We start from the raw sequence: 9841 nt of genomic DNA on the forward strand, positions 1-9841 counted from the left end.
CACGCACATTCACCTGGGAACAAACCCCGCCGAATACAGCGGGATTTACTTAGAAGGAAGCATTCTTGAACTCCCAAAACAGAAAACAACTGGTTTTTTACAAAAACAAACCGCTTTCTCTCTGGCTTGTTCCAAATCACCAGCCTACGCTTCCCAGTGTGAGGTTACAGATTAATAACCAATGACAACTGCAAAGTTAAAAACCCGCCCTTCCTACACGCTTCCCTCCCACTCCTTCTTTGCACTCAACCGGCCAAAACGAGTTAAGGGAAAAGATTTCGCAGGCCCCTCCTCGCCGGGCCTAGACTAAACAAAGACGTGTTTGGCCCCCGGTCTGACGCTTTTGTGTTGTCTCCTTGGGATCTGGCGGGCAGAAACACCCAAACAAAACAAACCACGGCCCGCGTCCACCTGTGCAACACCTCCGCAAACGCGCTCTTTATTTAAACGGGATCGCTCCCCGGGTCAAGTACATTATATACAGATAAGAGAGGTCCCTCCTTCCCCGCCTCCTCCTGCTGACGCAGAGTCTGTGCAAGAATTTTCTGAGCATCTCTTCCGTGCAAGTAGTTACAGACGAGAGTAGTCCGTCCCGCGGCCAAGCGAAGCTCCCTCCGTTGGGGGTGGGTGGGAGAGGTATCAGCTATCGGAGTCCAAATCGCTTTTGTTTTCTTCTTGTCTCTTCTCCGGGGATGTTTTGGAAGCTTTGTTCCATTTCTGGGCATTTTCTGACTCCTCCGAGGAAGATCTCTTCTGTCTCCTCCATTTAGCCCGGCGGTTCTTGAACCAAACCTGCCAAATAAATTGGAAAGGGAGGGGGGGATTTATTAGTTGCAATAGAACATGGTCAGACAACAAGTGACCCACATGCGCCTATGAGGCATCGCAATCTAAACTCTCGGCAGAATTGTCCGGCCATCTCAAACGCTTCCAAAGAAATGGCTCAAACACTCAGCTGCAAAACCCTGACCGCACGAAATCCATACTCGCACACGAGAGCGTCTATGCGGGCGTCGCGAAAACGCCTGGATCCTGAACACAGGGCTAAGACAGCTAAGAGCGCCGGCGGCCTTCCCTTTGCAACTATCCCGCGCAGAGTTTAAGATCGGCTACCACCCTCAACAAGCACCACCGCCTGTAAAGGAACTCGGACTCCTAGCCTTCCGAGTTAAGTTGGGGGTCGGCGCCCTATAAATTGGGATTTGGGGTTAGCAGCCGCTTCGGCCTTCGATGGGAAAGCGTTTATGTCGCTCAGGATCGCTACGCAATTAAACCGACAAAATTGCACGATTTGCGTGAGAGAATGAGAACTGAACACCACTGTTACTACCACGTTACAAATTTAGAGCCAGCTATAGGCTATGACTGCTGCAAAGTACAGAGTAATGGGGGGGGTACTACTTACAGGACTTGGTCTGCTGCGGTCTCACACACTTTCCAGCTGGATTTTACCGTGTGAACTGGAAAACCAGTTGGGAAGCGCATTGAAAGTGTGTTATTTAGTGTGTCTGACCGCAGCCTTAGTCTGCCGAGGTCTACGCTTCTCCGGGGCAATGGGACATCATGCATCTCATCCTAGACCCCTTGCGCTGCATCCTAAACCGAGCAGGTACCTTGCATTGGCTGGTAAAGAGCTCTAAAGGCGAGATGGGGTGGAGCTGTCCAGCTCTAAGAGATACCCTGGTATTTGCACAAGATCTAGTCAGTTTCTCCCCAGTTTCGGAGGAACTTGCCTCCCACTCAAATGCGTCTGCGAGGATGATCAGCTACGGTTCCGCGCGGCAATAGCCGGGCTACGCAAATACTAGGCAGCGATTGTCACCGTGAGCAACTCGTTCGCCTGTGTCCCCGCGGAAGCCCCAGCGGCTTTGCAGTCGGATCCAGAGACCAGTTAAAACCCAGGTATTCTGTCTAAAGGAAGTTTCCGGTATCATCCATAAAACTCAATTAATCTTGACGGTAAGTTTAGCTGTAGTCATGCCTACCCCAAAAAAATGCCCCACTGAAGTCCCTGAGACTTACTTTCAAGTGAAACATAATCAGAGCAAGGTTTAAAAAGTCGTGAACAGTGCGCAGAAGCAAACTCCGATTCTTTGGGGAATCCGTAGGATCAGAGCTGCAATCCACAAACAAGCTAGAATGGTATAAACCACTTTAACCCTATTGACCAGCGCAGAATAGCAGTAGCTCTTGAGGGGAAATGCCGCTTAAATCTTTTGCGCTCAGGTTCCCCTAAACCTGGGAGGGATGAATTTAAAGGTTGTGATTACTAAAGTTAATGACTCCGTCTCTACAACTGCTACAGGGGCTGACACCGCTGCTGTTACCACGGGTATAGTTTCTTGCGCCAAGGAGGTGCCAGGCGCTGTACAAAAAAACCCTCGACCCAAATGCAAACTTTCTTCCTCCCTGTGCCAACTTGTTGATCGCTTCTCGCCCCACAAACACTCGCTCATAATCTGCGAGCCTTTCCCCTGTTAAATGAAGTTTAGAAGAAGCGGCCACGCCTTACCTCCACCTTCTCCTCCCGCAAGTGCACCCTCCTGGCCAGCTGCTCCCTGGTCGCCACATCTGGGTATTTGGTTTCCTGGAAGAGGTTTTCCAGAGCCTCCAGCTGCTCGTCCGTGAAGATGGTCCGGTGCCTCCTTTTCCTCCGGCAGTGGAGCTGATTTAGTAGCTGCAATTCAGTCCGAGACAAGGTGCCCACGTTCATGTAGGGCAGCATCTGGTGGGGCACGGGAGACATGAGGACGGAGCCGGTACCTTCGTAGCCTGGTGAGACAAAGATGCAATGGGAGATGGCGCGGGTTTTGCAGGGGATTCAAGAGCGCAGGCGGAAGGATCCCCCCCCCCAAAAGCCCATCCCCCCCCCCCCCCCCCCAAAAAGCCCATCCCCCCCCCCGACCCGAGGCAAGTGACAGAAGCGCGGAGTTGATCACTTTGGAAGTTTCAGAGTTGGAACAAGAGCCCCCCTCCCCTTCTCCAGACTCCGAGGGTCCCATTAACTTGGGTGGGTAATGAGAAAGCACTAAACTATACTGGCGGTGGGGGGAGGCTGCGATGCGCGCGCGGCTCGCTTAATCCAGATTAGCCTCGGAGTAATTTCATGGACTGCTAACGAACCCCCTCCCAGCGTCTCAATTAGTTAAGTTTTGCTTTGAGTTGAGCGCAACTGCATCCTTCTCAAAGGTTAATCCCATTGATAAACGGGAGGCTGTTTAAAGGGCTTCGGCGCCGCGACCAAACTATTTAAAACTCTGATAATCTGGAAACCACTTACAAAAAATGGGTGTGGAGGAGTCTTCCTAGGCACAGTGGTGTCGACCTAAATTACAGGGACGTACAGTGTATAGCTCCAAAGCCATTGGAATGAATTGAAAATGTGGATTAAACTGCGATTCCGAGCGACATATGCTTAAAAGGAACACATAATGAAACTAATGTTCTTCTTCCAGGTCCTCTTATTTTCCACAGGGCCGGTGGCCCAATTCTAACTATCTCTACACGGAAACAAGCCCCACTGAATGTAGTGGCGTTAAGGGGTTTTCGGGCTGGAAGAAGGGGTGCAGTTTAAATCGGCTTCATCTCTAGCATTTCAGTTTCTAAATTTATTGATTGCAGCTATCCGGTCTTTTGTATTTAGGCGGGCTGGGGATTTTACACCTGGACTTTAAACCCTGGAAGCGGGTTCTTCCTGATTCAGGAGGGCTTCCTGGGGATTCAAAATAAAGTCTGATTTAATGCGCGGATTAAACTGGGAGAGGGTGCTCAATTTCGGAAGACTCTAGGCCAGCCTTAAAAATACTTCTGCATCTTCATGCTAAGCCTACTTACTCAGAAGTAAGTCCTACTGATTATAACGAGCAGGGGCTTTTGGAAAGGCCTTTCCGCTCGCGAGTCAGTCTAATTATTCCCAACAGATTTCACAGTGCAAGCAATCCATGCAGAGTTACTCCAGTTTTACCCCACTCGCTTCAATAAACTCAAGACCAGCGCTAACCGTGCCACTGTAAATGTTCAAAGCAAACTCCTGTAAAGGGTAAACTACGCGCGTTGGTGACGGAGCGTCAAAAGGCTACGTTTTTAAGGATGACAAGGTGGAGAACGTGAGAGAACGCAGGCTCCGAAATCTATACCCACCGCCGACCCCTCAGCACATTAATTTGGGCCGTAAATCATACGGGATTCTAACCGATGTGGTGGGATTCATCGCCAGCGCCCCAGCTTTCCGCCCATTCCCCACCGCCACCAGCATTCCGTCACACTCCAGCGCGACCAAGAAACAGGACCCGTTGAGGGCGCGTGGGGAGGGGGGGGGTAAATGGCCGGGGTCGCCACGGATGGGACGCAGTTCCTCGCCACGGGGGAAATGAAGCCATGCGCTTGAGATCTTGGCGCTGTGAGGGCAGAATCAAACTTCCTCCCCACTAGTCTTGAGTCCGACTCAGTCCCCGCGTGCTCTCCCTCCACAGATAACTCTGTGAGTCGTAATAGGGTGTCCACGCAAGTACCAGGGCGGTGGAGAAGGGAAGTCATTCCGGGGGCAAACTTTGAAAACCCTCCCTCCCTCCCAGGGCCGGCTCCAGCTTATTTTGCACCCTAGGCGAGGATCCCTTCTGGGGGCCCCGCACCCACCAATTTTCAAAAATAATTTTAGGAAGAATGAAAAACACAAATAATCAAGAAACTCCCAGAGTACGGGGCCGGGTGCAGTTTGGTGCCCCTAAGGGCCGTCCTGCTCTAGGCGATCGCCTAGTTCGCCTAGTGAGTGAGCCGGCCCTGCTCCCTCCCTCTTCTCCACCACCGGCGCCCACTGAAGCGTGGCTGGCAGAGACTCACCTGTGGCCGGGACGCAGGAGCACTGCTGAGCCCCCAGAGGTTGCACGGCGCTGCAGCACGAAGGGCCGACGGCGGACGCCTGGACGTGCAGCTGCCCGTAGTAGTAGTTGCCGTAGCCTCCCAGCCTCGATCCGCCGAGGGCGGGCAAGTTGGACGCCGGGGCCACGGCCCGCGGGTAGTATCCGCCGTAGTCGCCGCCGGCCGAGGCGTAGAGCGAGTCCCCCCCGTGGAGGCTGGCCGAGAAGACGACCGGCGCGGCGCTCTGCGGCTGGAGCACCACGGAGGACTCTTTGCAGCGGGGCCTGGCCGCCAGGATGTTGTCGATGCTGAACATGCCGGCAGGCATCCCCCACCGCCGGGCTCGGAGGGAGGAGCCGGAGGGGCCGAAGAGAAGGAACTGCTGGCGGCGGGAGGCGAGAGCGGAGCTGGACGGACGGGGCGGCGCGGCGCGGCGGCGTCCAGCCTCGCTATGCCGCGCTTAGGAGCGAAAGTGACCCGCAAAAGTCCCCCTTTTTTAAAAAAAACAACAAAACCAAACCAACCACCCCTTCCTGGTGATTTTGGCGTGCTCGCCCCCTCCTCTTTCCCCTCCTCTTCCTCCACTCTCGCCTGCTTCCTCCTCAGATCACAACTGCATGGAGTCTATAATCCATCCCAAACCTCTTTCCTTTTTTATACCCGGGCGACGTCATTCTGGATTTAGTTCCTGGTTATATATCAGGTCTCAAATAAAACCAGATTTCACTCTCCTCTTTTTTTTACACCGATTCCTGTGTATTGAGAATTAACGAAACTAACGTAATCCTCTCCATTAGTGTGACTCTCTCTCCGAGGAGCGTCCCCCACGACCCCCTCCCCCCCATAGCCTCTCCCCCCCGCTCGCTGCTTTTGCTAATTGTTGCCCGGGTTAATCTGGTTAATAACATTGCGGGAAACCGCCTAACACCCGCTCCCGGCCCCATCGCTTCGCCCCCGGACTTTGTCTTCGCTGATTGGGTGCCATTTCCTCTGCCTCCTGCGAACACCCCCGATCCTTCAGGCCGTACCGATTCAGGAGGAGTAATCCCTGGGTTTTACCTACCAAGTAAATGAGTTTAGGATCAAGGTGTTAGATTCCGGATTCCTGGCAGGAATTAGGCAAAGAGGGCTTTGGGATGTGTATTTAGGTCGAGATGTGTACAGCCCGGTCCTCTGCCTGTTTATTGGGAAAGAAATCCTCCCTGGGGGTTAATTCCCCTCACCCGCCTCGATAATTACAGTGCTGTACATTGCTGTATCCTATTGTGTGTAATTACATGCACAGATACTTAGATTGTGTGTGTGTGGAGGGGTCGAGTTTGAACCCTCTCTTGCGCTGTAGTCCAGCCGAAGCCCCTGAGTCCCGGACACATGTATTTGGGGGAACTGTCCCCTAGATTTTTAGTGGAACTTTCTTGTCAAGCAGAAACTGTCTGGAGTTTACACTTCGGATCTATTGACCTCCGGGAGAGAGTTGCGCCCGCTCAGTTCAGTGTGATGAGCTATCCCGTGAAGACCCTAGAGGTGCTGTTTCCGGATTGAAACAATTTTTAAAAAAAAAATCACAAAAACTGCTAATATTTAGGATTCCTTTTACCTGGAAGTACATCCCATCGGTTTCAACTAAACTCTCATCTCTGAAATTCCTTCTTTTGGAAATTATAAATCCATAAGCATGACCCCGCTGTATAGACCTGAGAAATGCTGTGGGTAGGATGACTTTGTTAGAGTCCCAGTGATTCCAACGGGGCGGGTTTAAACCTGTGATTAAGGCACTATGAAACCAGCGCTTAAATTTAGCAGCGCTTAAAACTTTTGCTGGGCTTCCCGCCCACGGTCTCTCGGATCGGAGTAGTCCGAAAGAGGTCTACTCAGAATTAACTCCCGTTTTATTCAACAGGCACTTCCTCCCAGGAAACTGTCGTTTAGGACGGCAGCCTAAATGATCGTAAACGAGGAGTCTCGCCGTTCTCTTTAGTTCGACGTAGCAGAAGAAATAATAATTGCGCGAGATTTTTAAATCGCGGATTTAAAACCCGCAGGCGGAAGGCAGAGATTAATAACGCGGTTTTGCACCCTGAAAATGCACCTCTTGGGGAATCTGCTCCGAACTCGGTTTCAGAAGGAGGAAATCTTTCGAAGAAATAAATTCGTTTTCCTGTCCAGACCCGCAAGTCAAGGCTCTTGTATGTCGTAAGGCTGAACGTTTTGCATGGTTTGGCGGAGAAGGGGCGGGGGGGGGGGGGGCTAAGTCCCTTAAAATTTCTGTTTATTAAGACAGGCGTCTCTCCTAGTCGCCGTGCCTGGTAATTTGCAGAGTACTTGGTCGGTCACGATTGTCTCTCGGAATCCGCAGGAGGTGAAGTGAATCAGATTAGAATATTTACCCCATCAGCCTTCCCTCAAAGAAGGTAGGAAATTGTAGGCGAGCAAAGAAAACAGGCTATTAGGGGGTGGTTGACGAGGAACCACAATATATTGTCTTTCTTTTTGAGCCCAGCTTCTTAGCATCTCTCCCCCCCCAATACCTGATCTCAAAACGCAGTAACAGAAGAAAATCAAACTGGCATTCATACCCCCCCCCCCCCCCCCCATTTTTACATTAAAACGAAGGAAACGAGCTACTTAGACTGAAACCAGTTTTATTCCAAACTAGCCAGGGTCTGTTGCAAGAAATCTCCGTGGGCTTCAATTTGCGTTGTGAGAAAGAGTAGAGGTGTCTTCTCTGTAAGCTCCTTGCGAGCAGGGACCTTACCTTCGGGAGCAAGCTATTGGAAAAACCCAGCAAAATTATACAAGAGAACGGGATGTTTTTTAAATACCAAAAATGAATCCCATCTCTTAATAGCTCGCGGTACCTGCCGGTGTTTTGTGTGCGCATTGCCAGTTTCTCTAGTAATCACACTGCAGGGGGTTTTTTTTAACATTTTCTTCCACTTTACATTTGCTTAGGACCCCACCCCCTACCATGACATTCAAATATCTTGAAAGGGAATTTTTCAGTGCAATCCTATACAGAGTTATTTTAGTCTAAATCCGGAGTAAATCTCTGCCAGGATTGCGCTGCCAGTGTGCGAACCATTACCTGCGAAGTTCTACCTGAGGCTGAGTCCATTGAAAACGGGTGGACAGATGCCGCCGCAGCAGCAGCTGTTGGGGGGGGACCCGCCCCCAAGCGCTGCCTTGCTTGGGAATTTCTGCTATGAAAGTCAGATCCTTGTCCACTGCGTGTGGCTCCAGCGCAAAGCAGTCGCAGCCACACTGGAACCTGTAATTCCCCTTTACCTGCTGGGCACTTTGTTGCCTGCCTTAAACCCGGCTCTCACCATTCCCCTTCCCCCTTAGATTCAACAGATCTTTCCATATATAAAACATAACATGGTAGTCCGAGATCCCCCTTCAAAATAAGAATAGCAACGTGCCACAGTCTTGGCTTTTGAAATTGACGCACCGATGAAGGGCTTGGTGGCATACCTAAATGCGGGCTGCGACAGAGACTCTCCACCGGCAAAATGTAAGAACAGCAAACTGCGGAGTAGAGCCTGCAGATATCGGATACGCCTCCGCGATGCTTTGCTATCAGCTGCCCAGCTCGAGAGGCGACTGTTTTTGCTACAACTCCTGGTTGGTTTCAGCGCCTGCTCGAAGCGGCTGCGTGAGGCTGGTAAATTTCACCGTTCGGGCCGTGGGCTTTTTGCGAGAAGCTCATGTTGCCGACGAGGTTGGCCGCTCCTCAAGCAATTAGGTAGACTGCTTAGAAAGTTAATATAAAGGGTGGAAGGGGGGTCATCTCGGCAAAGGTAGAATTAGCTGGACACCCAGCCATTCCTTCTAGACTAAAACTTGGCCCATCCTAACTGACAGGATAGGGATCAGATCCACTAATTAATGGGTCTGCGGATCGGGTCACTGTCTGATTTTCAGCTGAGTGGTTGGGCTGAAATGATCGCAGAGTCACCCATCGACCCTGGACTATTTCGAGCCCTAAACATGCTCACTCCTGAGTGATCCCCGTGGAACTCAACGAGAGTTACATTGGATCGGACTCCATAAACCCTATCTGATTTCCATGGCGACGGTTTCTTCCAAGCAAAGAGTCTAAGGACCGGGCTGCAAACTGGACTCCAGCAGTGCAATCCTAAACAGAGCCACAGCTACTAAAACCATTGACTTAAATGGCATTGTTACTCTGCTTTAGGATCGCACTGTCCGCCCATTTATTTCCAAGTGTGTGCCACGTTTACAGCGTATTGCAGTTGCTCCTGTCCAGCCCCGCTGATTTCAATGGACTGAGTCTGAAAGAACTCAGCCCAGGATTGCAGCGTCAGCTCCAGAGGCACCAGTGAGACAATATTATTTCCGAACAAACTGCGATCGCCGTGGCATTCTTGGCTAAAATGCAGCCACTTTGGCTGCGTTTATAGATCGGGCGATCGGTTACTCAGTCCTAGCCACCCACGCTTCCTGGGAAACCGAATCCGAATTCCTATTTCAGATTTCGAATGCCCCAGTTATGAATATTCTCTTTATTGTTGTTTTCGAGGTTTCAACATTCCTTTTAAAGAACCGTCGAATTAACTTTCTGAGCTTATTTTTGTGTCGTGTGCAGGTACCCTGGAAAATACACCTCCTCGTCCTGCCCCAGGGCTGCGGTCACACGCACAAAATAATCCACTTTCAGTGGACTTTCCAACTGGATCTTGCCAGTTCACACAGTAAAATCCGGTTGAAAAGCGCACTGAAAGTGGATTATTTAGCGTGTGTGACCGCAGACCCAGTCACCTGAAATTCTGGGACCTGTTTTAACTGATGCTCTCTTAGAGCTCTTACTTCGGATCTTGGTGATTTTTTTTCTCTTCCACTCCCCCCACCCCCGTCGGCTGGACTTTGGTGAACTTCGGCCAGCCCTGCCTGCCTTCTCCCTCGCTGCCTCTCCCCCTGCGCCTAAACTTCTCTATTAAGCAAACAATCACTTGTCACTCAT

At 51.1% G+C, this 9841-nt stretch overlaps 1 protein-coding gene across 1 annotated transcript; it reads right to left on the reverse strand.

Annotated features, from left to right (window-relative positions):
* Nucleotides 1-418: 418 nt before the first annotated feature.
* Nucleotides 419-5456, reverse strand: GSC (goosecoid homeobox). The gene is made up of 3 exons (XM_015416342.1): nucleotides 4840-5456; nucleotides 2513-2772; nucleotides 419-792 (listed from the first exon to the last, which is right to left on the reverse strand). Exons 1-3 carry the CDS (start codon nucleotides 5183-5185, stop codon nucleotides 640-642), a joined length of 759 nt encoding a protein of 252 aa, XP_015271828.1. The 5' UTR covers nucleotides 5186-5456; the 3' UTR covers nucleotides 419-639.
* Nucleotides 5457-9841: the final 4385 nt, after the last annotated feature.

The sequence above is a fragment of the Gekko japonicus genome, unplaced genomic scaffold (assembly GCF_001447785.1).
Source record: "Gekko japonicus isolate JY-2015 unplaced genomic scaffold, Gekko_japonicus_V1.1 scaffold917, whole genome shotgun sequence".
NCBI classification, from domain to species: domain Eukaryota; kingdom Metazoa; phylum Chordata; class Lepidosauria; order Squamata; family Gekkonidae; genus Gekko; species Gekko japonicus.

What these genes read in the sequence shown, in the direction of transcription:
- GSC (XM_015416342.1), bottom strand. Translation starts at nt 5,185, where the DNA reads ATGCCTGCCGGCATGTTCAGCATCGACAACATCCTGGCGGCCAGGCCC. An exon ending in CTCCTGCGTCCCGGCCACAG is followed by an intron (nt 2,773 to 4,839) that starts GTGAGTCTCTGC and finishes TTGTCTCACCAG; the next exon opens with GCTACGAAGGTACCGGCTCC. An exon ending in TGCGGGAGGAGAAGGTGGAG is followed by an intron (nt 793 to 2,512) that starts GTAAGGCGTGGC and finishes TTTATTTGGCAG; the next exon opens with GTTTGGTTCAAGAACCGCCG.